Source organism: Diaphorina citri, unplaced genomic scaffold (assembly GCF_000475195.1).
Source record: "Diaphorina citri unplaced genomic scaffold, Diaci psyllid genome assembly version 1.1 scaffold857, whole genome shotgun sequence".
NCBI lineage: Eukaryota > Metazoa > Arthropoda > Insecta > Hemiptera > Psyllidae > Diaphorina > Diaphorina citri.
In genome coordinates this window covers 87,160-115,076 of record NW_007378289.1, presented here as the reverse complement: position 1 = coordinate 115,076, position 27,917 = coordinate 87,160, and the positions used below count along the sequence as shown (strand labels likewise).

At 40.5% G+C, this 27,917-nt stretch overlaps 3 protein-coding genes and 1 long non-coding RNA gene across 5 annotated transcripts in view; 3 read left to right on the top strand and 1 right to left on the bottom strand.

Annotated features, from left to right (window-relative positions):
- Positions 1-894: 894 nt before the first annotated feature.
- On the top strand, positions 895-8,920 carry LOC103512590 (trypsin-1-like). The gene is made up of 5 exons (XM_026826024.1): positions 895-1,052; positions 6,700-6,785; positions 7,130-7,382; positions 7,620-7,900; positions 8,664-8,920. Exons 1-5 carry the CDS (start codon positions 971-973, stop codon positions 8,838-8,840), a joined length of 879 nt encoding a protein of 292 aa, XP_026681825.1. The 5' UTR covers positions 895-970; the 3' UTR covers positions 8,841-8,920.
- On the top strand, positions 8,899-13,451 carry LOC103512589 (transmembrane protease serine 11G-like). The gene is made up of 4 exons (XM_017445466.2): positions 8,899-8,922; positions 10,895-10,949; positions 12,578-12,858; positions 13,234-13,451. Exons 1-4 carry the CDS (start codon positions 8,899-8,901, stop codon positions 13,408-13,410), a joined length of 537 nt encoding a protein of 178 aa, XP_017300955.1. The 3' UTR covers positions 13,411-13,451.
- Positions 13,452-14,745: 1,294 nt separating this feature from the next.
- LOC113468808 lies at positions 14,746-15,452 on the top strand. The gene is made up of 2 exons (XR_003392428.1): positions 14,746-15,072; positions 15,302-15,452. It is a non-coding gene; the product is annotated as an uncharacterized LOC113468808 (long non-coding RNA).
- Positions 15,453-24,176: 8,724 nt separating this feature from the next.
- Positions 24,177-27,917, bottom strand: part of LOC113468806 — a 12,487-nt gene continuing 8,746 nt past the window's right edge. Inside the window, exon 2 of one of the 2 annotated variants that reach the window (XM_026826023.1) lies at positions 24,177-24,587. In XM_026826023.1, coding sequence (XP_026681824.1) covers positions 24,374-24,587 — 214 coding nt within the window. In that variant the 3' untranslated portion in view covers positions 24,177-24,373. Of the gene's footprint in view, positions 24,702-27,917 lie in introns of both variants that reach the window. The other variant, XM_026826022.1, reaches the window with a different exon arrangement.

The following is a 27,917-nucleotide window of genomic DNA, read 5'->3' as shown; positions in this document are numbered from 1 at the left end:
CATGATATAGGTGAGTAGCGACCAGTAGCGGCATTGAGTTCCATGGCTATCATCATGATATAGGTGAGTAGCGGCCAGTGCTGGCATTGAGTTCCATAGCTATCATCATGATATAGGTGAGTAGCGACCAGTAGCGGCATTGAGTTCCATAACTATCACCATGATATAGGTGAGTAGCGACCAGTAGCGGCATTGAGTTCCATAACTATCACCATGATATAGGTGAGTAACGACCAGTAGCGGCATTGAGTTCCATAACTATCATCATGATATAGGTGAGTAGCGACCAGTAGCGACAATGAGTTCCATAACTATCATCATGATATAGGTGAGTAGCGACCAGTAGCGACAATGAGTTCCATAACTATCATCATGATATAGGTGAGTAGCGACCAGTAGCGACAATGAGTTCCAGTCTGTCTGTCTGTCTGTCCCCATAGAAGGACTTATCCAAACCTGGTCGACCTATATATCAAATTAAAGGTCTTTTTACCAGGAACACGAAAATGGTGGTGCAAATTTTGTCCAGAAAACCATAAAGCCAAAAATCCAAAAAAAAACTGGTTTCGACCCTACTCAGGCTTGAGTAACTTACCTTGTCTACGAATGGAGGGTAAAACTATCGTCACCAAATATCTCAAGGTGTGTCCAAACATGGTTGACCGGCCGTCGCGTGGATCGACGGACGAGGTGAATCTATGTTGTCGAGGCAGTGTGGACCGTTCAGTCGACATTGATCCACGGCCGGTCGACTATGTGTGGACACACCTTTACGCCTCGAATCTCCATCTCTACTAAATTAAACAAATACCTAATGTCTTTTGTTTTAATTCATGTCAACAGTAGATAATTTTTTATCATTATAACAAAAATAATTAATTTCAACGTCAATTTTCAAAAATGCACTATAAACTAATGACTTTGAAAAATGCATAGCACGAATGCATTTCAATAATGCATTTTCATAATTATGACATTAGCGCTGATCCTCATCGGGATATTAGTGCAACTCTCGGGATACGAACCAAGACTCAACTTCGGATCTGTCAAAGGTAAGAACCATCAACGTTAATAAGTAGGTAACTAATATGTATGTAGGTACTTAGGGTGAGCTAAACTTCATACACAAAACGCCCACTCCGAGGCTTAGGTGTGGGGGCAAACAGCCCTAAAGGATGGGTTAAGCTTATATGAATCTAGGGTGTATGAGTACTGAGTAGGTATACCTACTAGTTGCGCAAAAAATACATATTTTCATGGACCCTTTTCATGGAATTCGGATGTGGAACATTCACAAAGGTTCAAAACAGGGTCCGTAAAGTACAATGTATATGAAGCAGATATTATGTATGTTATACGTTATCCAGATGGATATGGCAGCAAGGAGTCATCAAAAAAGTAGGCTACGTTGCCAAACATGTCAAAGGTGCAACGGTAGAAAATCTTTAAAAGAGGAAGGTACATTGCACAGTGCTTCCTCCCACATTGCACAGCGATTCAACCTCTTGTAAGAAAGGTTACAGATCGAAGCTACCTTTACTTTTTAAAAGAGAGAGTTTATAAAAATAGACCTTTACCTTAATTGCAACAATGCAAGGAATTCTCGCATTCTGATTGGTTCTTTCATTTTGGGTCGATGACTCCTTGCTGCCATATCCATCTGGATAACGTATAAATCAAGAAAACAGTTGAAGTTACGATGTTACCTGTTCTAGAACAGATTTACTAGTATATATAGAGCCTAAATCCAAAGTTTCAGCCATTGGTCCGTGTGCCGTTCCTGAAATATTATTGAATTACACTGAAAACCGCCAAAAAGCGGCCGAAATGCCGCCAAGCGTTGTCGTATCCTTGTCAAATTTGACAGCTGCATGCCAAATTTCAAGTCTCTAGCTCTTACCGTTCTCGAGATATTTTGTTTACAGACAGACATTCCTTTATTAAATTACAATAGTAATAATAAAAGGTATAGTGGACGGACTATTGTATTCGCTTCGGTGTCTGTCTGTCAGTCTGTCTGTTCCCATAGAATTACTATTCAAACCTGGTCGACCTATATATCAAATTAAAGGTCTTTTTACCAGGAACACGAAAGTGGTGGTGCGAATTTTGTCCAGAAAACCAAAAAGCCAAAAAAACTGGTTTTTGGGTGATTTTTTTTCACATTTTCTCACACAAATGAGCCCTGATTTTGAAATTTGTCGCGACAACCTATGAACTCAAAGCGAGAAAGTTTTAGATAACACTTTAGTCGACCGGTTTTAGCGTCACCTATGTTAAGCTACGCCGAGCAAGGCCAATAAATGGATGGGTGACTTAAAGGAATAAAGGGAGAACGGGCTCTAGTCTTGATTTTAAATCTTTACATGAAAGTAAAATCAAATCAATAATAAAAATAAACTGAATATTAAACAAATTAGGTAGGTAGGTATATGGTATATAAGTACTGATTTTCTTTAACCACGATCGAATAAACTACGGGCTAGAAAATTCCCGGAGGGACGGGCCCAGCTTGTTTAGTTATAAAAGAAAACTAAAATACAGGCAAAGTGATCACCAAGGCAATTTCCTAAACACATGAGGCAAAGTGGTCCTTTGATAGAGGTCACAATGCAAGGAATTCTCGCATTCTGATTGGTTCTTTCATTTTGGGTCGATGACTCCTTGCTGCCATATCCATCTGGATAACGTATAGGTAACATCACTATAGGAAATACTGAATGCAATGAATCACCACCATTTTTACTTTCTTTTTTAAAAAAAAGTGTCATAGGTACTTAGGTACCTCATACCTACACTACCTACTACATATTATAGTAATCCATTACTATAGTTACAGTAAGAGTAGGTAAGTTACAAGCGTGAATGGGTCTCGAATAGATAGCTAGGTATAATCGTGACTTAGCATCATGTATCCAATGATTCATCACCACACAGTAATCCATCTTCATCACCAAACAGTAAAAACCACACAGTACTTCTATAGATATCACACACGGTTAGGTAATACACATAAACATAGATACTCATGGGTACATACTAGGGTTGCCAACCGTACGTTATTTCCCGGAACAATCCGTATTTTTGTCAAAATCAAATGTTCCGCCGGAACACACCTTTGTTCCGGTTTTTTCCAAATCTATGGAAAATACGGGAACTGACTAATAAACAGCAAATGTTCCGCCGGAACACACCTTTGTTCCGGTTTTTTCCAAATCTATGGAAAATACGGGAACTGACTAATAAACAGAAAAAAATAAAAAAAAAAAGTTTAAAAAGACAGGTAAGTACGCACGAAAAACACAAAAACCCGCGAGTCAAGTAGGTAGTGTAGTGTAGGTATAGTAACGTACTAGTACGAATGTATAACGTACGGCGTACAGGTGCATGCAGCATGATTCATAAATCTGGATCTCTAGGCCTAGCTCGGTGCATGCCTTTGTTCCGGGTAAAAATCGGGAAATCCGTATTTTTTCACCATTTTGCTAGTTTGTACCGTATATGCCGAAAAAAAAGTTGGCAACCCTAATAGGAGTACTTACCTCATATGTTACGTTTCATTGACATTCTTACTGTAGAAGTGTAGACTGAGTACTCCTCTTCCTTAGGATCTGGGAGAAGTCGTGCTTTCAAAATGAGGTCCTGTATCCTAGAACATTTTGAGGATCTCCAGGGACCTTACACAAGATATGTGCATCAGTTTGTGCTATCGCATATCGAGGACTATGAACAGCCTCTTAACTGGGGTAGTGGGTTGTCCAAATGTAGAAAGAGCGGGTAAAAATCGGGAAATCCGTATTTTTTCACCATTTTGCTAGTTTGTACCGTATATGCCGAAAAAAAAAGTTGGCAACCCTAGTACATACGTAGGTACGTACTTACTATGTGAAGTCGTACATAATAGGGGAAGTCCGGGCAAACTAGTACCTATAGTAATAGTAGGTACAGTAATAGTTAGAATGCTCTTTTTAGTCCGTCCTTCCTTTATTAAATTACAATAGCAATAATAAAAGGTATAGTGGACGGACTATTGTATTCGCTTCGGTGTCTGTCAGTCTGTTCTTCCGGGTAAAAATCGGGAAATCCGTATTTTTTCACCATTTTGCTAGTTTGTACCGTATATGCCGAAAAAAAAGTTGGCAACCCTATACATAACCCAGGATCAGACGAAATAAAAGACAAACCCACTAACCAAAGGAGAACCCACTACATTACCATCTAAGAATTCACTAAAATAAATATGTACCTACATATGAGTGGAATAAATATAGTCCCAATTTCCCTCTATCATTACTTCATTACTGTGTAAGAATCCACTAAGGATACTAAGATAAATAGGTAAGTAGATATCAAAAGAATAAAAGTGAATGCCACTAAGAAGGAAATACACATTTCAAAGGAATAAAAGCTTTTAGGGTCTACAGAGAGCAACGTTCTCCTGATGCTTAGAGGAATAGAGAATGTAGCATAGTGGTGGTGCAAATTTTGTCCAGAAAACCAAAAAGCCAAAAAAACTGGTTTTTGGGGGATTTTTTTCACATTTTCTCACACAAATGAGCCCTGATTTTGAAATTTGTCGCAACGACCTATGAACTCAAAGCGAGAAAGTTTTAGATAACACTTCAGTCGACCGCTTTTAGCGTCACCTATGTTAGGCTACGCCGAGAAAGGCCAATAAATGGATGGGTGACTTAAAGGAATAAAGGGAGAACGGGCTCTAGTCTTGATTTTAAATCATTACATGAAAGTAAAATCAAAAATCAAATCAATAATAAAAATAAACTGAATATTAAACAAATTAGGTAGGTATATAAGTAATAAGTACTGATTTTCTTTAACCAAGATCGAATAAACTACGGGCTAAAAAATTCCCGGAGGGACGGGCCCAGCTTGTTTAGTTATAAAAGAAAACTAAAATACAGGCAAAGTGATCACCAAGGCAATTTCCTAAACACATGTGAGGGCAAAGTGGTCCTTTGATAGAGGTCTACAAAAAAGGCTCCTGTATTATAAAGAAAATATTTTATTTTTATACCTATTCAGGTGCCAAAAGAAACTTGTTATCATTATCACTGACTGTATAAATAGAGGGACCACTTTGCCCGGACTTCCCCTCCCTAAATAGATAGATAATATAGTTATGTTTATAAAGATACCTAGTTACAATGTACCTAATGCGTCGGATACTTCATATACACGAGGATATGTACATACATACACAAATATGTAGGTACCTATGTAGGTATTTACTATTTGTACATACATAAATATGTAGGTACTTATGTAGGTATTTACTATTTACATTGTGGCAAACCTCCCGTGCTTTATACTAATTGAAAACTGCACCCCCTATATCATCCAAGAGAGTTTCCTTGTAACCTATGAGTCTGCGAGTTCGAGGCCGTTATGGTCAATTTATTTCGTACCAGATTTGAATTCCATTAAGATCTCTGCTAGATTAGAGCTGACAAGGCACTTGCTGTTATGAGTCACCCACACACACTCCCACTGAATGTTCTAGCAACAGAATTACAGAATACAGAACCAGAGTACTGGAGTATACAGAACAGTCGGGTTTGTTACTTGCTAGCCAGAGAACGTTGGATCGAGGCCAGGGCAAGGTCCCGAGGGGATTTGCAGTGTACCTAAAGGTAGAAACACACTACAGAAAGATGTAGTTCAAAGTTTTCCCACAATGTTGTAGGTAATTTCGTTCATGATGCCTCACTACCCTCACGTGACGTGATACTAGTCGCCTCCCACCCAGACTTTCCTATGAGGATTTTTGGAGAAGGTACATATATTGTTTTCACCATAAAACTTCAGTAACTTGGGCTGCGGTTACACCGGATCACATTTCTCGTTTTACGACGCAACATCCGTGGTACGATCAGATTCAATGACAGTAGTCTCTCCATGCAACTCTGATTAGGTGTAACCACAGCCTTGAGTGTTGACTGATATAATTTACCTACCTGGAGTCTTGCAACTGGAGTGCGACTCCTATTAAGTAAAGAAACGAAATTATCAATGGCCAGGGGATCGCATTTCAAAAAGCGACAGCCCCTATGATAAATCTCTGTGACACAGTGACCTTCGCAAGAGGTACAAGTAAAAGCAATTTGCACCTTGAATAAATGACAAGGTGACTTGAAAATATGACAATTTATGACATTATATGAAAATATGACAATTCATGACATGTGAAGAGTAGTAAATAATTTACACACCCAACTTCAGCTGGAATATTACCATGAGGCGTTGTTTTCCTACGTCAAGAACTTGGAAATTTCATTTCTTTACTTGCGAAATCTCTCTTTGTCCGTCCGTTGTGTTTACACCCAACTAACTTCCTCATCTCCCCAAAGCTACAGGGGAATCCGCAAGCAATAGAAATGAGGGTGGGGGGGGTACAATTGAGCCATATGGCTCCATAGTTGAGTGATACCTAGGGTGTTTTAAATCATAAGCAGACATTTTTAGTATGTTACGGTGTCTTTAACTTTCGGGAAACTTTCGAAAACTGAGCTGGTACCTACCCTATTCGGAAACTTAAATAGCGCCTGGACTAAACCATAGGAAATCCTATATATGTAGCACGATCCTTTTCCGAAAGAAGTTTATTGTTGCCCAATGGGGGATAAAAAACTGCTTTTTCCTCTAGGTACGAGTAAACCATCCAATATTTTTCCATTTCAGACTGTGGTGTAGGTATCCGGTATAGTCATCGTCAACCGCGCCTGATCAATGGAAAGGAAAGCATACGAGGCGCCTGGCCCTGGCAGGTGAGTAAACAAGGCCCGGATGATAAGTACCCAATATTAGTTAGACCACAAAGGCACTTAATGTGTTGTGCACATTGCATACTCACTTAGTTTTCAGGTGTTCACACAAAAGTTTCTGGCCGGATCCACAATCTGGCCGGTTTCAGGGAAATTTATGTAATTGCCAAGGTCTTGTCCTACCGAGAGCGAAGAGAGAAGGAAGACAGGATATGAGAATCAGCCGTTCTGAGAACGAACATTATCCTTATATCCTTCTACCCTTATATCCTTGTCATCCTTCACACTAGGAATTTACCGATTTTTCTTTCGTCCAATGAATCACCAATTTTCTCAATTTTCCGCAGGTCTCCCTACAAGTGCTTCATCCGCGGCTCGGTCTCATGCCGCACTGGTGTGGTGCGGTGCTCATCCACCCATCCTGGGTCGTAACTGCGGCACACTGCATTCACAACGACATCTTCAGTCTGCCCATACCGGAGCTATGGACTGCGGTGCTAGGGGATTGGGATCGGACTGAAGAGGAGAAGAGCGAGGTTCGAATCCCCGTGGAGAGGATTCGGGTTCATGAGGAGTTCCATAACTATCATCATGATATAGGTGAGTAGCGACCAGTAGCGGCATTGAGTTCCATGGCTATCATCATGATATAGGTGAGTAGCGACCAGTGCCATTGCTTGTGAATGATGGAACTTATGACAGGTCGAAAATCAAAGGAAGTGCAATTTTTCAATGTTATATTGGTAATGGGATTTCTTGCAGCAATGTCGACTAGTCTCCCATCTCCCTCTTTTTTTTCTCTAAAAAAGAACCTAATAACATCTTTTCTGTCCGCAGCGCTTCTCAAACTATCCCGGCCCACGTCGGCGCGGGACAAGGGGGTCCGCGCTGTCTGTCTGACCGACGCAGACAAGCGGCCCGTCAACCCCAAGCAGCAATGCGTAGCTACAGGCTGGGGCCGCGTCAAACCCAAGGGGGATCTGGTTAGCAAGCTGCGCCAGATTCGGGTACCCCTGCATAACATATCGGTGTGCCGGGATAAGTATGGTGACAGTGTGGAGCTACATGGGGGACATCTGTGCGGGGGACAGCTGGACGGATTCTCGGGAGCTTGCATAGTGAGTAATGCTAAAGGCAGAATGGAACGGAGAGCTTAGGCTCATTTCACACTGAGCGGATTTTTACCGCCTGCAAAATCCGCGATTTCTTTCACACACAGCGGTTTACATTTACGTAGGTAACACTTCAAGAAAATAAAAATTATTATCAATATTCCTTACATCCCAAACACTTCTAATATGACTACTACTGCAGCGGGAAAAAAACCGCGATCGCGGGTCTAAATTTCTGCGGACGTCCAGCGGATCCGCAGGGAAAACGCGCGGATTTCACTAGAATACCGCTGTGTGCGAAAGGACTCATTAAACACTCATTGACTAAGCGGGAAAAAAACCGCGAAAGCGGAATCCGCGCGGTAAAAATCCGCTCAGTGTGAAATGGCTCTTAGGGCATCGATTATGTAGAATCAAGTGACGATAGAGGGGAGTGACGACTTCAAACCGCATAGAAATGAGAGGAAAAAGCTCTACCCATGCTCTTTGTTCTCCACTCCCGTCTGTTTTTAGCCTAAGATAATGCTGGAAGTATTTTATTCATTTTTTTCAACAACTTTTTTTTCTTCTTTCGAAACCGGAAGAAAGTTTAATGATTCCAGAATACAAATAATGTAGAGGTGTTAAAAAGAAGGATCATTAAATAAAAAAGTTCAACAACCAGAGAAAAGATGTCAAAAAATCTAAAGAAACGTTTGACTTTAATATATCCAGCCTATAGTCGTAGAGTACATGACATCACTAAAGCGTTTGACATCTTAATTTTCAGGGTGACTCAGGAGGGCCTCTTCAGTGTAGTCTCAAGGATGGACGCTGGTACCTAGCAGGCATCACATCCTTTGGTTCAGGATGTGCCAAATCTGGATACCCTGATGTCTATACTAAGCTATCCTTCTATCTACCTTGGATACGGAAACAGATCAATAGAGCAGTGGATGAATATTGAGGTTTGATAGAGGGAACTGAAAGAAAAGACCCACACTACTATCACGTCACGTGAGGTCATGGGGAGTCAGAAAGATGGAGTTGTAAGTTTTCCCATAATATTGTAGGTTATGTTCAGGACAGCCACACTACTACCACGTCACGTGATGGTAAAGTGTTTCGTCCCGAAATCGAAGCCGAGATGGAGGAAAGAAAATGAGGAAGCCAACTGTTCCGAGAACGAACCTCATCTGTTGAGGATAAAGTTCGCTCCCGGGCAAGAATCGAACCTGTGACCTAACCATACATAGGATGACTTTGGATTTCGTATTTCACAAAAATAGTTAGAGCAACGCAACGCCCAGAGTAGATTAAAGGTCTTTTTACTGAATTGTTAGTTGTATGTATTATTCTTTAACCCATCAAATATACGAGACCTTGTTTAGACTGCTGGGGTAAAGGGACTTTTCAGTCTATTCGGGCAGGATAAACAAGGTATATTCTATTCTATTCTATTCTATTAAAGCCGAAGATTTTCTATTTTTACTTTCGGGAAACTTTCGAAAACTGAGCTGGTACCTACCCTTTTGGAAACTTAAATAGCGCCTGGACTAAACCATAGGAAATCCTATATAGGTATATGTAGCACGATCCTTTTCCGAAAGAAGTTTATTGTTGCCCAATCGGGGATAAAAAAAAACTGCTTTTTCCTCTATCTCTACATAGGTACGAGTAAACCATCCAATATTGTTCCATTTCAGACTGTGGTGTAGGTATCCGGTATAGTCATCGTCAACCGCGCCTGATCAATGGAAAGGAAAGCATACGAGGCGCCTGGCCCTGGCAGGTGAGTAAACAAGGCCCGGATGATAAGTACCCAATATTAGTTAGACCACAAAGGCACTTAATGTGTTGTGCACATTGCATACTCACTTAGTTTTCAGGTGTTCACACAAAAGTTTCTGGCCGGATCCACAATCTGGCCGGTTTCAGGGAAATTTATGTAATTGCCAAGGTCTTGTCCTACCGAGAGCGAAGAGAGAAGGAAGACAGGATATGAGAATCAGCCGTTCTGAGAACGAACATTATCCTTATATCCTTCTACCCTTATATCCTTGTCATCCTTCACACTAGGAATTTACCGATTTTTCTTTCGTCCAATGAATCACCAATTTTCTCATCAGCCTCGTGAGGACAAAGTTACCAGTGAGCACAGACTTGCAGAGTATTACGAGTTACAAAAGCGATATTAATATTAAGGTGTATTAACAGTCCACACATAGTCCACGGCCGTCGATCGATGAGAATTTATTGTCAATCGATGTGGATCGAAGTCGATCGACGCGACGCGAAGGTCGGTCGACTATGTTTGGACACATCTTTGGAAGAAGTTCGGATTGTAAGGTCTTACCTACTTCTAGAAAATGAAAGCAACAAAACTATTATTTATTTTGTAAATAGAAAATCATTGTAAATTCTATATTATGTAAAAAGTACAATAAATATATATTTTATTAATATACACAAGTAAATATACAAATATACATAACGACGTATGCTTATATTTATTTTTTGACTTAGATATATTAAATATTATTATCACGTATTAACGAAATAGATACCTACCTATTTTTATTTACAATTTTACATGAATTTTGCAAATTTTACAGACAAATGAGATCCTTAGATAAAACATAGACATAATAATTTAACAATCATTACACACGTTCCTATGTGCTCATTGCTCACTGTGTCCGCGCCGGCTTAGGTGAAACTGGAACTGGAACAGTGGAACTTAACCTACAATGGCGGTGTAATATTTTCGGACTGGTTGGGACTTCAGCCAGTCCGATTTGTTCATTCGAAGATTCATTCTCCTTTGGGATTTGATTTTGGAATCCTTCAATAAATTTGCTCTCATAAAGAGTATCAATGAAGAAGATTTTCAAAAGAGACCCTCGACCCACCTGCGGGTGCGGTGATACCCTAACCGTGGACCATATATTTAATTGCCACACACATCTACAAATACGTTCCTCCCTCCCCTCACCATATCATCATGATATAGGTGAGTAGCGACCAGTAGCGGCCAGTGGTGGCAATGAGTTCCATAACTATCATCATGATATAGGTGAGTAGCGACCAGTAGCGGCCAGTGGTGGCATTGAGTTCCATGGCTATCATCATGATATAGGTGAGTAGCGGCCAGTAGCGGCATTGAGTTCCATAACTATCATCATGATATAGGTGAGTAGCGACCAGTAGCGGCATTGAGTTCCATAACTATCATCATTAGGTCGAAAATCAAAGGAAGTGCAATTTTTCAATGTTATATTGGTAATGGGATTTCTTGCAGCAATGTCGACTAGTTCATTACCCGTTATTCCGCAGTGTGAAGGACACCATACAAAGTTCAAATTTTTGCCACAGTCTTTCGCTTCTAACCAGGTAGTGTAAACTAAAGACACCAGTGGATGATCATTTTTGCAATTAGAAATGGCTAAAAGGGCACTCATGGAATCAGATATAAGCGTGAAATTTGTACTAGGCAGAAATATAAGGTTTTTAACACAGAGTAGTATAGCCATTAGTTCGGAAGACAAAACAGAGTTTACTTTATTCAATTTAAATGCGTGGACTTGGTTGCCGATAGAATAAGCACAACTGGTAGAATTAACGGTTTTTGAACCATCAGTAAAACACAAAACAGAGTCAGAGTATTTATTGGTAACAAGATCATGGAAATGTTGTTGGAATACTATGGGAGGAATATTATCCTTATTATCCAGATGCAAGGAAAAATCAATCGAGGGTACTTGAAAGGACCATGGTGGTCTGGGCCTTGTGAATGGCACAAATTCACTGTCTGTAATAAGGGGAAGAAAATCTGACATATCTTTAATTCGAACACACAAAGGCTTAGGCTTATTAGGGGGAAAATCATTGACATTAATATTTGTATGATATAATTCCTTGTGAGCAGGGTTAGAAGGGCAACTACCTATTTTCGAAACATATCTCATGATGATTTTGTCCCGTCTTAAGGACAGAGGACCAATGCCAGACTCTACATAAAGACTACAAATAGGGCTGGTCATAAGGGCGCCAGTAGCGATTCTTATGCCCGCGTTGTGGATTGGGTTTAATCTTTTCAAAATATGGTCCTTTCCTGAACTATAGACAACACAACCATAGTCAAAAATAGGGAGAATAAATGACTTGTAGAAGACTAGAAGTAATGCACGACGGACACCGTAATTTTTATTGCAAACCATTTTAAGGGCGTTCAAGGCCTTGGCGGCTCGAGTTTTCACGTAATTAATATGAAGGGACCAATTTAATTTCGAATCCCAGACCAGTCCAAGAAACTTTGTGCTATTGGCAAATTTCAACTCGACACCACTATAGTATAGCTTAGGAAAGGACGGATTGCGAGCTCTGGAAAATAGAACACAAACAGATTTTTGGGGGTCCGTAGAGAAAATAAGGCCATTTGCTTGGGACCACTTAAGAACCTCATCCAAAGTTTTCTGTAAACGGTATCTTAAAAATTCAACATCTTTTCCCCTTGCGATAATCAAGAAGTCATCGATGAACAAGAGCCGCCTAAGAGGAACTTTGACAATATTCAGAATATCATTCATAAAAACAATGAATAGGACAGGACTGAGTGACGAACCCTGAACAATATCTTTTTGTCTCCCATCTCCCTCTTTTCTTCTCTAAAAAAGAACCTAATAACATCTTTTCTGTCCGCAGCGCTTCTCAAACTATCCCGGCCCACGTCGGCGCGGGACAAGGGGGTCCGCGCTGTCTGTCTGACCGACGCAGACAAGCGGCCCGTCAACCCCAAGCAGCAATGCGTAGCTACAGGCTGGGGCCGCGTCAAACCCAAGGGGGATCTGGTTAGCAAGCTGCGCCAGATTCGGGTACCCCTGCATAACATATCGGTGTGCCGGGATAAGTATGGTGACAGTGTGGAGCTACATGGGGGACATCTGTGCGGGGGACAGCTGGACGGATTCTCGGGAGCTTGTATAGTGAGTAATGCTAAAGGTAGAATGGAACGGGAAGTGACGACTTCAAACCGCATAGAAATGAGAGGAAAAAGCTCTACCTATGCTCTTTGTTCTCCACTCTCGTCTGTTTTTAGCCTAAGATAATGCTGGAAGTATTTTATTTATTTTTTTCAAAAACTTTTTTTAGCTTTTTTTCTTCTTTCGAAACCGGAAGAAAGTTTAATGTTTCCAGAATACAAATGTAGAGGTGTTAAAAAGAAGGATCATTAAATAAAAAAGTTCAACAACCAGAGAAAAGATGTCAAAAAATCTAAAGAAACGTTTGACTTTAATATATCCAGCCTATAGTCGTAGAGTACATGACATCACTAAAGCGTTTGACATCTTAATTTTCAGGGTGACTCAGGAGGGCCTCTTCAGTGTAGTCTCAAGGATGGACGCTGGTACCTAGCAGGCATCACATCCTTTGGTTCAGGATGTGCCAAATCTGGATACCCTGATGTCTATACTAAGCTATCCTTCTATCTACCTTGGATACGGAAACAGATCAATATAGCAGTGGATGAATATTGAGGTTTGATAGAGGGAACTGAAAGAAAAGACCCACACTACTATCACGTCACGTGAACTGAGGTCATGGGGAATCAGAAAGATGTAGTTGAAAGTTTTCCCATAATATTGTAGGTTATGTTCAGGACAGCCACACTACTACCACGTCACGTGAGGTCATGGGGAGTCACAAAGATGGAGTTGAAAGTTTTCCCATAATATTGTAGGTTATGTTCAGGACAGCCACACTACTATTACGTCACGTGAGGTCATGGGGAATCAGAAAGATGGAGTTGAAAGTTTTCCCATAATATTGTAGGTTATGTTCAGGACAGCCACACTACTATCACGTCACGTGATGGTAAAGTGTTTCGTCCCGAAATCGAAGCCGCGATGGAGGAAAGAATATGAGGAAGCCAACTGTTCCGAGAACGAACCTCATCTGTTGAGGATAAAGTTCGCTCCCGGGCAGGAATCGAACCTGTGACCTAACCATAACATAGGATGACTTTGGAATTCGTATTTCACAAAAATAGTTAGAGCAACGCAACGCCCAGAGTAGATTTAAAGCCGAAGATTTTCTACCGAGTTTGCATAACAGGCGATGATAATATTACTGGCTGTACTTGCTATTTGTCGTTGGTGTGCAATACCAACGAAGAGTTTTGTGAGGCAGAGGAATAAATACGGGCTTGTATTTCACGTAAACTCGGGTGACACTGACTACGAATGTCAAGGGCGCTCTGAGCGGAGTATTCTCTGCCAGGAGATAGGTCAAGAACTCTTGATAATCCTGCTGTTGATTTTCAAGAAACTGACATCAGTGGTGGGATTTCTCGAATTCGCCATGTGTCTAGCTGTGTGAGTGTTGAACACTCGTAATCACACAAATGGTCACTCAATTCTGAGCTCACGTCATCGGAGCGTATGATGTTTTGGAAGGTCAACTGAGAATAGAGCATTTGTACAGCCGAGTTTGCATAACAGGCGATGATAATATTACTGGCTGTACTTGCTATTTGTCGTTGGTGTGCAATACCAACGAAGAGTTCCGCAGAGGAATAAATACGGGCCTGACATGTCAAGGGCGCTCTAAGCGGAGTATTCTCTGCCAGGAGATAGGTCAAGAACTCTTGATAATCCTGCTGTTGATTTTCAAGAAACTGACAACAGTGGTGGGATTTCTCGAATTCACCATGTGTCTAGCTGTGTGACTGTTGAACACTCGTAATCACACAAATGGTCACTCAATTCTGAGCTCACGTCATCGGAGCGTATGATGTTTCGGAAGGTCAACTGAGAATAGAGCATTTGTACAGCCGAGTTTGCATAACAGGCGATGCATTTAATTTAACCTGTTGGCTGCGGTCTGCTAAGTAGCTTTCGAAAAGTTGAAGGGGGACCCCATCTAGACCAATTTCTTTGAAATTTGCGTGTAATGTTGTATGATCCACCATATCAAAAGCTTTGGATAGGTCCATGAAGACCACTGCAGCAAGTTCACTGCATTGTTTGGGTCGGGTAGATTATTCATGTTATTACGTTCTTGGATTTCATTGACAGATCTATGTACACACCATACATGGTTCTTTTTACCGATGGAACAGTTTCAAATAACTATTCACAAGTTTTGAGATGTGTGTCGCGCAATCAATCATGAAACTATTTGGCGATGTTTCGAGAGAGGTGTAAATCTGCTTTGCTTCTTTCCATGGATATCCTTTGGGAAGGAGAAGGAGGAGCATCAGTCGTGGCCTTGGGAACATTTACGCATTGTTGATTTCATTGACTGATCTATGTACACAGATTACATGGTTCTTTTTACCGATGGGCAGTTTCAAATAACTTGTTCACAAGTTTTGAGATATGTGTCATGCAATCAATCATGAAACTATCGGGAGATGTTTCGAGAGAGGTGTAAATCTGCTTTAAAATAAGAACTCAACTGAGAATAGAGCATTTGTACAGCCGAGTTCGCATAACAGGCGATGTTGGGGCTCATCCTCTCAGATTAAGAGTTTGAGGCTGAACTCTACCATGAGCTTGATGATGACTACCATCTGAAGTCCAACACCTCTTCTTTCCATGGCCATCCCTTGAGAAGGAGGAGCATCAGTCATAGCCTTGATGGGGCTCATCCTCTCAGATTAAGAGTTTGAGGCTGAACTCTGCCATGAGCTTGATGATGACTTTACCATCTGAAGTCCAGCACCTCTCCTTTCCATGGCCATCTCTTGAGAAGGAGGAGCATCAGTCATAGCCTTGGGAACATTTAGACCTTCTTAGATTTCACCGACAGATCTATGTACACACCATACACGGTCTTTGACATAAGGTACTACGGGAGAATCGTTCCCGGAACAATCGGTAAGAGGGAAGTCACATCTATATTCAGTGCGTAACCGGTTATATTCGATCTGAGTCTCTCTTTGAGCTTTCACCTCTCTGGGATTGAAGTTGATGAGATGAAATCCAAGTGACGATGTAATGCGAGACAAAGCTACATAACTCTGTCCCCGGCGATGTTGGGGCTCATCCTCTCAGATTAAGAGTTTGAGGCTGAACTCTGCCATGAGCTTGATGATGACTTTACCATCTGAAGTCCAACACCTCTCCTTTCCATGGCCATCCCTTGAGAAGGAGCAGCATCAGTCATAGCCTTGGGAACATTTAGACCTTCTTAGATTTCACCGACAGATCTATGTACACACCATACACGGTCTTTGACATAAGGTACTACGGGAGAATCGTTCCCGGAACAATCGGTAAGAGGGAAGTCACGTCTATATTCAGTGCGTAAGCGGTTGTATTCGATCTGAGTCTCTCTTTGAGCTTTCACCTCTCTGGGATTGAAGTTGATGAGATGAAATCCAAGTGACGATGTAATGCGAGACAAAGCTACATAACTCTGTCCCACTGTGAAATATCCATCAGAACGGTCTTTAAACTGAGACCCTGGCACTTGTGCATGGTCACGGCATAGGAGGTGGTGATGGGAAATTTTTGCCGATACACAAAGGCTCTGTCAAACAATTCAAACTTGGTGGTTACTCGCTCCTGGTCACGGCATAGGAGGTGGTGATGGGAAATTGTTGCCGATACACAAAGGCTCTGTCAAACAATTCAAACTTGGTGGTTACTCGCTCTAAGGTTCTAAGAGTACCGTTTTGAAAATGGATTACCAATGAAGAAACTTCTGTCGGGGTATCCAAATCAAAATTTACCTTGGTGATGGTCCTAATCGGGGTACCAATCCAATTGTGACATGGATGTTCGGCCGTAGCATAATCCGTGCACCGAGTTTCACTACGATCTTCTTATCCATCCCCACAGTCCGACTAATAATAATAATACATTTTTGTTGTATTTTACCTCTCGGTGGTAGAATCCCGGATCATACTGTCAACCTAGTCTTCCTTAAGTTTTGATAGAACACATCCCTGAGATATGTGTAATCCTTCCCAGGGAATGCATTCAAACATTGTACGCTTTCAAACACTTCTTTCCAAGCATTGACTTTGTCCTGTTTGTCCTGTTTGGTCAGTTTGTCAGATAGTCTTCCTTAAGTTTTGATAGAACACATCCCTGAGATATGTGTAATCCTTCCCAGGGAATGCATTCAAACATCGTACGCTTTCAAACACTTCTTTCCAAGCATTGACTTTGTCCTGTTTGGTCAGTTTGTCAGAAATGGCGACCCCTAGAATTTGGCGTGTATCCATTGACCACATAGCTCACATTCAATCATGAAGTTATTATCAACTTTGCAGCAGACGGGGCAGACATCCTTGTAGGACAGTGCAATCAGTTGTATGTATTTGTATGTTTTTTATTGTTGTTAATTTTCTTTTGTCATGAGAGAAGGCCACAATTTTTGTTTTGTCTACATTGAGTTTTAGGTTCTGTATATTAAACCAGTTTATTATGATTTTCATTTCATTTTGTATGTTTTCAAAAATTTCGTTCCAATTCTTCCCTTTTATGCATAGAGCTACTTAGTCTTCCTTAAGTTTTGATAGAACACATCCCTGAGATATGTGTAATCCTTCCCAGGGAATGCATTCAAACATTGTACGCTTTCGAACACTTCTTTCCAAGCATTGACTTTGTCCTGTTTGGTCAGAAAACTTACCAAACAGGACCTCTTTTTTGGTCAAAATTTTGTCAAGCACGAAGAACTTCACTTCATTCGTGTACACCATTTTGACAACAAGAAAATATTTCACTAATAAAAAAGAATACAGAATACACAGATATTTACATTAAAAGTCACAGATTGACAATTCACAATTTCACACCAACAAAATAAGAAATAACTGCAATAATGTTGATGACTTTTGTTTCTGTAAATATTTCAAAGGAGTAGGGTGCGAGTTCTAGGAGTTGCCCTTTGAGAGAATTTTTGAAATCCAAGGGCTCAAGTAACTTTTCTTGGTCAGATAGACTGTTATAGAGTTGAATCATCTACAATCATTATCGTGTCTGCTAAGAAATTTCTCAGCCTTGGTCCGCTATCGAGGGTCACAATCGAAAGAGTCCTTGGCTAGCAATGTTATTGGCAGACCGGTAAGACGAGTCATCATTTCTTCGTTGAGACAAGCACACTGGTTTGTGGTGGAACAGAGGACATAGATTTATCGGTTTTGTTTCTTTAGGAAGCAAGATGCTCATTTTTGCGTGTGTGAAATTTTCTGGCTGCTTTTTTCTGTAGTTTTGAGAAGATTGAATTTTTTACCCCCGTCATCACATTCGTTGTGTCACTACAAAATCCTACAAGATTATTGAATGGAATATTTTTATTGTTTAATGTAGTGTCAGATGGCAAACTAGACAAGTACTCTGCAACGTTGGCGATTTTCTCTCTCGTTGTGTCACTACAAAATCCTACAATATTATTGAATGGTGTTTTAAACCAAAAACATTAGGGGGGTTATACCATCATCCTGCTCCACTGTGCCTCCTCCATGAGGCACGCCACGTTTTCCCACAGAAGGTTATACCTTGATGATGGTGATGGTGATAGGTACATTTTATAGATATGGAAGGAACTTATACATTACACAAAGAGAAGCTTTATCACTAACATAGGAACATACAGTACACGCAACAGTACACAAAAATAACATTTACTTATGAGCTACCTATTATCTTAAAAGTTAAGGGTTTTATCTAAGACGTAATCTATCAGAAAATCTCTTTCTCAAAAAAGCCCAGATAAGGATAAGGAGTTTCTCGAGATGTGCAAAAAACTTGAATTTAACATTGTAAAGCATTGTCAATTAAAATTAATTTTGTAGGATTAATAATACCTAGGTCGGTAATTTAATGATAAATGAAATGAAAATAAAGAAGAGATTCAACTCCTTATTGGTCCAATACCTAATCTTTCAAATGCGTCTGGCTGTGGAACTTTTTATTGACTTCTTTGGTCAAAAACTTAAAGGAAGGACAATAGTAAGTATTATAAACCCAATGTGGCTAGGCACGGGTGGGGTTTTTACATACATCGCTGAATTTGGCTGATGCCTTGGAAAAAATTGCTATGAGATCAAGAATAAAATCGAAGCTGTCGTAAGCGACAACGCCTTCAATATCCAAGGGGCAAGTGTTCTAAACAAGAAAACAAGTGCCATCAAGTGATATGTTTCGCATATACCTACACTTAACTTATATCTTTAAGGCCTTAGCTGTGGAAACTATGGGGCCGATTTATGGGGAGACAAAGGGATGGTTGGCCATCATCAAAACTGGTTAGCCAAGTGGAAGACTGACTCCTAACTTCACAAATTACATCAACAATTCCCTTGCAGTGCAGCAGGGTAATGTTGCAAGTATCTTAGGTGCCCACTCTTGTGGTGAGCCACTGAACAATGTCATTTACATTTGATCTGTATTGTTCATTTTGTTCATGTTTTATGTAAAAATACTTAGTAAAGAATGGCCTTAAAAACAATATTCAAAACATGGTGACCAAAATCAAGTCGATTGTCGAATAGTACGTCTGCTAGAACCAAGCTGGATGCTAATAACTTGGCCTTCCAGACTTGAAATCCAAACAGAAAGTAGCCAATCGGTGGAACTCAACGCTGGTTAAGACCTTGAGTGTCAAAGAAAGTGTTTGCAGTGTGCAGCCCTTGGTTTTCTCATCACGAAAAACCAACTCTTGGATTCAGTAAAGAGAATAGTATTGGAGTTGCGCATGGGATCTGATGTTCCGTTCAAAGATAATCGTCCTGGAAGGGGATGGTTCGAAAAATTCCTTAAGCGACATAGGCGAGTCACACAGAAACATGCTGAGTATGTAAATAGTGCTCGAGGGAGTGTCACAAGGGAAAATATCGGAAAGTGGTTTGATGAAATTCCAGTAGCAGGACAGATGTGTGCTGGACATTCCGAGCAGAGTCTTCAACTTGGATGAGACATCATTCTACCTGGCACCAACAGGTAAGACCCTTTTACTTTCTCTTTGGGCTGGAGCCGGAGCTGGCCTTTTTTCCCAGCTCCGCATCTGTGCCCACTATTCTTATGTATTAGGAAGGACAATAGTATTATAAACCCAATGTGGCTAGGCACGGGTGGGGTTTTTACATACATCGCTGAATTTGGCTGATGCCTTGGAAGCACTGGGTGAGGACAGATGTGTGCTGGACATTCCGAGCAGAGTCTTCAACTTGGATGAGACATCATTCTACCTGGCACCAACAGGCAACACCCTTTTACTTTCCCTTTGGGCTGGAGCCGGAGCTGGCTTTTTTTCCCCAGCTCCGCATCTGTGCCCACTATTCTTATGTATTAGATGTACATAATGTACATTATACAATAGGTACCTACACATTTATGTTCGTTTCTAGAAATATTATTTGATTTAAATTCACTTTTGTTGTTTCAGGTGGTTTGGTCTTGGCGCAAAAAGGAGTTGCTGCTCTGAGACAGCACAAGAACAGCGATGTTCGTTTCTAGAAATATTATTTGATTTAAATTCACTTTTGTTGTTTCAGGTGGTTTGGTCTTGGCGCAAAAAGGAGTTGCTGCTCAGTTGCTGCTCTGAGACAGCACAAGAACAGCAACAAAGAAAATGTGACGACACTCATCTGTGCAAACGCTGAAGGAAATGTGGGGCCATCCTATACACTTTTCAAAACGGGAAGGTTCCCGTCGATGGTCAACAATATGGTGCCAAGGAATTGGGTATTTGGGAAGACAGAGAAAGGATGGATGACGGCAGAATCGTTCTACCTAAAAATATCATTCATGGTAGGTAAGATCAGTACTCAGAGTACTGGTTACAACATAGGGCGATTACTCATACAGAAGGTTCCGAAAATTTCAACAAGCACTCTCAAAAAGTGACGATTATAGAAACAACAGGGGTTTTCTGATAAATCAGTTAATTCTGAAGACATGGTTAATGTTATTGAATTGGAAATTAATCAGTTTTAAAGAAAAGTATATAACAATTAAAAAAAGTCTATAATCACTTAATTACCTCAATAAATGGACGAGTTATAGCAAATTAAAAATGAAAAAATCCTTAAGGGTGTCGATGACTGGGTGTTTTACCTTAAGTAGTACTTAGAAGAGTACTTATACTACTTGTTGATGTATTTGATGCTGGTATGCTATTTACTACATCATTCAGCTCTTTAAGGTGGCTTAAAAACTTTGCACGATGACCAATGGGAGCAATCAATTCTTTAATCAGATCCTCAGCTAGATGAGATAATATGTCAAAAGTAATGAGATTATCTGAAAGAACAATAATAAAAACAATGGGTACGTCAAACTTTGTTATTTCATTCCCATTGTGATCAAATCTGAACTTCTGAACCATGTTTCGCCATTCAGCTTTTAAAGGACCAAATACACCAACGTCCAGGGGCTGAATAATGTGGGTAGAGTTGGGGTACAGTGCAATCAATATTATCCCTTTTTCTTTGCAAAACTTTCCTAGATGAAGGGTTAAGTGAGATCTGTGGCCATCCAGGAACACAATGACGGGAAATTCAACGCCCGTCTTGAGAAGGTAGGGATAGGTAGAACGATTCTGCCGTCATCCATCCTTTCTCTGTCTTCCCAAATACCCAATTCCTTGGCACCATATTGTTGACCATCGACGGGAACCTTCCCGTTTTGAAAAGTGTATAGGATGGCCCCACATTTCCTTCAGCGTTTGCACAGATGAGTGTCGTCACATTTTCTTTGTTGCTGTTCTTGTGCTGTCTCAGAGCAGCAACTGAGCAGCAACTCCTTTTTGCGCCAAGACCAAACCACCTGAAACAACAAAAGTGAATTTAAATCAAATAATATTTCTAGAAACGAACATAAATGTGTAGGTACCTATTGTATAATGTACATTATGTACATCTAATACATAAGAATAGTGGGCACAGATGCGGAGCTGGGGAAAAAAGGCCAGCTCCGGCTCCAGCCCGAAGGGAAAGTAAAAGGGTGTTACCTGTTGTTGCCAGGTAGAATGATGTCTCATCCAAGTTGAAGACTCTGCTCGGAATGTCCAGCACACATCTGTCCTCACCCAGTGCTTCCAAGGCATCAGCCAAATTCAGCGATGTATGTAAAAACCCCACCCGTGCCTAGCCACATTGGGTTTATAATACTATTGTCCTTCCTTTAAGTTTTTGACCAAAGAAGTCAATAAAAAGTTCCACAGCCAGACGCATTTGAAAGATTAGGTATTGTACCAATAAGGAGTTGAATCTCTTCTTTATTTTCATTTCATTAATTTTAATTGACAATGCTTTACAATGTTAAATTCAAGTTTTTTGCACATCTCGAGAAACTCCTTATCCTTATCTGGGCTTTTTTATTTTTCTATCAAGTCATATTGACTATTAATGCGGGCAAAATATCTCTGTCTTCTATCAATGAGGGTGTCTATGTCTGTTGGATCAGAGTAGCCATGATAGAATCTAAAACTATCTAGGCTGAAACTTATCCTGACCACTGGCAAGACTGTGTGAAGTTTTTTGAAAGAGAGACTCTGTGAATTATTAAGAAGTTAAAAATGGCACGTTTCCTTATTTTTGGCGCTTAAATAAAAAAAATGCCGATTTTTGGTACGAAAACGGTGACTAGGTGTTTTACACCTTAAAGAGCTGAATGATGTAGTAAATAGCATACCAGCATCAAATACATCAACAAGTAGTATAAGTACTCTTCTAAGTACTACTTATAAGTATTGGACCAGTCTAGCTAGGGGACGTTAAACAGGGAGTAGACTAGCGTCTGTCTTTGGGACTATAAACAGGGAGACGAACGGCTAATACAAGACAGGAGATGCTGACAATTGAAAAAAATGCTCCCCAAGAAGTGAAATACAAAACATCACATTTACAAAATAATTTCAGATCGTTCAGTCTCGGAAGAATACTGCGTGAAGACAGATTTTCACAACAAGTCGTAGTTTTGAACAAAAACCTTCCTATAGAATATCAAGGGAAAAATACAACGACTTGATGTCCATTTGCCTAGGAGCTACACCTGTTATTCGGCATCCGGAGTATACCCTATTTTATAAATCATTACCTCACAACAACATGCTACCACCTAACCAAAGAGAATCAGAGAGCGAATGAGAATGACGAGGCAAAGAAAAATGAGACTTACTGAGTAAAAATTGAGCGAAGAGAAAATATGACCTCTATAACAAACCGTTAGATTGGGTGAGTAAGATAAGGAAGAGGGGAGGAAAAGAAATAAAGATATTAGAATGTATAATGGCGAGAGTGATTAGAAAAGAGAGAAACAAGAAGGAAGAAAGAGGAAAAATGAGTGAAGGGAATCGAAAAAATATTGAAAACGGAGAGAAGGACATGAGTGGTGAGGGATAAAAAAAAGAGGGAGAAAGGGAGGGAGGGAGGGAGGGAGAGAGAGATTCTCTAGGTATAACAGATTAAAACAGATCTACATAATGGAGCAGTTGCAAATGGGTAAAAATTATAAAAAAAAATGGTCGATTCCTATGTAAAAAGTTGTGAAAAATCCAAATCTGAGGTTAAAACTCCAAAAAGTTTTTCTCCTCTCAAGAAATCAAAAGAGTAGTAGCTCTATTGAAAAAGAAAAAAGCACCCGGCTTCGACAAAATTGTAAACGAGTACATTCAAAGCTCTTTTACCTTCTTGGAGACAGCCTGGATAATTCTGTTCAACCTCTGCCTGAAAACGTCGACCATACCAGAAGATTGGAGAATCAGCCATCTGTTCATCTTATACAAAGGCAAAGGAGCGCTATCGGACCCAAACAACTACAGGGGTATAGCACTTCTGCCTTGTGCCTTCAAAATGTTGACAAAATTAATCAACAATAGATTAATGGCAATAGCACTTCTGCCTTGTGCCTTCAAAATGTTGACAAAATTAATCAACAATAGATTAGTTGCAAACACCATACAACTCATCCCCTCGGAGCAGTATGGTTTTTTGCCGCCTCAAACTCTTAATCTGAGAGGATGAGCCCCAACATCGCCTGTTATGCGAACTCGGCTGTACAAATGCTCTATTCTCAGTTGAGTTATTTTAAAGCAGATTTACACCTCTCTCGAAACATCGCCAGATAGTTTCATGATTGATTGCGTGACACATATTTCAAAACTTGTGAACAAGTTATTTGAAACTGCCATCGGTAAAAAGAACCATATAATCTGTGTACATAGATCTGTCAATGAAATCAACAATGCGTAAATGTTCCCAAGGCCACGACTGATGCTCCTCCTTCTCCTTCCCAAAGGATATCCATGGAAAGAAGAGGTGCTGGACTTCAGATGGTAAAGTCATCATCAAGCTCATGCCAGAGTTCAGCCTCAAACTCCTAATCTGAGAGGATTAGTAAACCCCAACATCGTGCATCGCCTGTTATGCAAACTCGGCTGTACAAATGCTCTATTCTCAGTTGACCTTCCGAAACATCATACGCTCCGGTGACGTGAGCTCAGAATTGAGAGACCATTTGTGTGATTACGAGTGTTCAACACTCACACAGCTAGACACATGGCGAATTCGAGAAATCCCACCACTGTTGTCAGTTTCTTGAAAATCAACAGCAGGATTATCAAGAGTTCTTGACCTATCTCCTGGCAGAGAATACTCCGCTCAGAGCGCCCTTGACATTCGTAGTCAGTGTCACCCGAGTTTACATGAGATACAAGCCCGTATTTATTCCTCTGCCCCTCACAAAACTCTTCGTTGGTATTGCACACCAACGACAAATAGCAAGTACAGCCAGTAATATTATCATCGCCTGTTATGCAAACTCGGCTGTACAAATGCTCTATTCTCAGTTGACCTTCCGACCACATCAACCACATGATAGAATCTATTACTTACGGGGAATGAATAGTGGGTGGCCTAACGTCACAATTTTGCGGTCCTTTAAAAGCTGAATGGCGAAACATGGTTCAGAAGTTCAGATTTGATCACAATGGGAATGAAATAACAAAGTTTGACGTACCCAATGTATCCTGATTTAGAGTCTGCTAGGCGTCCAATTCCCCACTCTGATGCTACACCAATACCAACATTTCATGAATTGCCAGACCTGTCCGATGATGAACTACCCTCAACGTATGATTCTCAAGGAGATTGTGAGGAGTGTAGTGAAGAAAATACATCAAGTCCTCAACAATTTAATCAGTTGGAGCTGAATGATCTCATCAGGGATCTTAATTTGTCTAAATTGGCATCTGAGTTGCTTGCATTCCGGTTAAAAGAAAAAAAAACTTGCTTGAAGAGGGAACAGCTGTGACGTTCTACCGTCGAAGGGAAACGGAGTTTCTTTGAATGTATTTTTTTAAAAAAATAATTACCTTAATCAATATATAAACTTTCTTGACTTGGCGGGGCGGAGCGCTGCCGCGCTCCTTAATTATAATGTGAGCAAACCCATTATGTTATTCATCTCTCTAAGGCCGTTCTAGCAAAATAGGTCCTACCCGATATCTCAAGAACGAGAGCAGGTAGACAAAAACGGATTGCAAAAGAATGGGTATCTTAGAATTCTCTAAGGCAACACATATATTTTTTTCGGCAAAAAAGAAAAAATCATGCACTTAAGGGTTAATTTAAAGCCCGAATTATCAGGTGCCGGGACTCCCAGGTGGTGCAATCAAGTGACGTAACACCATCACATCCTGAAATACCTAATAAAGGTGAATTTAATCGGGTGTAAATAACTGTTCGGTCTTGATTACCTTCCTATTCTCAAATCTTACAGTTCAATAATAATTGTTCAATATCTCTACAGAGACTGAAACGTCTTACGTAACCAATTCGATCTTTTTCTTTGCTGATCAGTCGGGAGGTAGGTAAGTGGGCAGGAAATCCAGGTCATAAACGGCATAAAGAGGCAACTGCAAACAGAGAGAGGGTCGATGCTTGCATGTTTTGTGGATTTCAGTAAGGCCTTTGACAGCGTGGACAGAGTACTCCTGAAAAACAAACTTGTCAAAAACTTCAACATCCGGGGTAGTCTGTTCAGTCTTATTGATAATATCTTACAAATGAATACTTTGTTTATCACAGATGCAAAAACGCTGTCAAAGGAAATCAAACAAAACATCGGTCTCCTACAGGGTGACTCCCTAAGTCCCACCCTATTTATCCTCTTTATCGCCGACATAGTCCAACGCCTAAGAGAAGGCATTCCATCTCTAAAAGTACTTCTCTATGCCGATGATTTGGTCTTCTACTCTGACTCAGCAGAAGAAATTCAGAAAGGGCTGGACAATTTAGAGCAATACTGCGACTCGAATGGACTGAAAGGCAACACCTACAAAACTAAAATCATGAAATTCAGAAATTCTGTAATGACGAGGAAATTCTTGCAATTAAAAGAAAGAGATTTTCTTACTCTGTCCACGCTGTCAAAGGCCTTACTGAAATCCACAAAACATGCAAGCATCGACCCTCTCTCTGTTTGCAGTTGCCTCTTTATGAGGATTTTGAGGGGCTGTATGGAGTGTATGGTCGATATTTGTGGCAAAAAACCACGAAACACTTTACCATCACGTGACGTGGTAGTAGTGTGGCTGTCCTGAACATAACCTACAATATTATGGGAAAACTTTCTCCATCTTTCTGACTCCCCATGACCTCACGTGACGTGGTAGTAGTGTGGCTGTCCTGAACATAACCTACAATATTATGGGAAAACTTTCAACTACATCTTTCTGACTCCCCATGACCTCACGTGACGTGATAGTAGTGTGGCTGTCCTGAACATAACTTACAATATTATGGGAAAACTTTCAACTCCATCTTTCTGACTCCCCATGACCTCACGTGACGTGATAGTAGTGTGGGTCTGACATGCAAGCATCGACCCTCTCTCTGTTTGCAGTTGCCTCTTTATGCCGTTTATGAGGATTTTGAGGGGCTGTATGGTCGATCTTTGTTGCAAAAAACCATACTGCTCCGAGGGGATGTCTACTCCCTGTTTAACGTCCCCTAGCTAGACTGGTCCAATACTTACTTATCAGTAGTACTTACACTACTACTTGTTGAATTATTTGATGCTGGGATGCTATTTACTACATCATTCAGCTCTTTAAGGTGGCTTAAAAACTTTGCACGATGACCAATGGGAGCAATCAATTCTTTAATCATATCCTCAGTTAGTTGAGATAATATATCAAAAGTAATGAGATTATCTGAAAGAACAATAATAAAAACAATGGGTACGTCAAACTTTGTTATTTCATTCCCATTGTGATCAAATCTGAACTTCTGAACCATGTTTCGCCATTCAGCTTTTAAAGGACCAAATACACCAACGTCCAGGGGCTGAATAATGTGGGTAGAGTTGGGGTACAGTGCAATCAATATTATCCCTTTTTCTTTGCAAAACTTTCCTAGATGAAGGGTTAAGTGAGATCTGTGGCCATCCAGGAACACAATGACGGGAAATTCAACGCCCGTCTTGAGAAGGTAGGGATAAAAACTGTTCGCCATGTATAGGTAGAACGATTCTACCGTCATCCATCCTTTCTCTGTCTTCCCAAATACCCAATTCCTTGGCACCATAGATATTGTTGACCATCGACGGGAACCTTCCCGTTTTGAAAATTGTATAGAATGGCCCCACATTTCCTTCAGCGTTTGCACAGATGAGTGTCGTCACATTTTCTTTGTTGCTGTTCTTGTGCTGTCTCAGAGCAGCAACTGAGCAGCAACTCCTTTTTGCGCCAAGACCAAACCACCTGAAACAACAAAAGTGAATTTAAATCAAATAATATTTCTAGAAACGAACATAAATGTGTAGGTACCTATTGTATAATGTACATTATGTACATCTAATACATAAGAATAGTGGGCACAGATGCGGAGCTGGGGAAAAAAAGCCAGCTCCGGCTCCAGCCCAAAGGGAAAGTAAAAGGGTGTTGCCTGTTGGTGCCAGGTAGAATGATGTCTCATCCAAGTTGAAGACTCTGCTCGGAATGTCCAGCACACATCTGTCCTAAACATGTATACGATGTAGCGACTCTAAACCGAACTACGGACCTTTTGACCGCACCTCCTGTC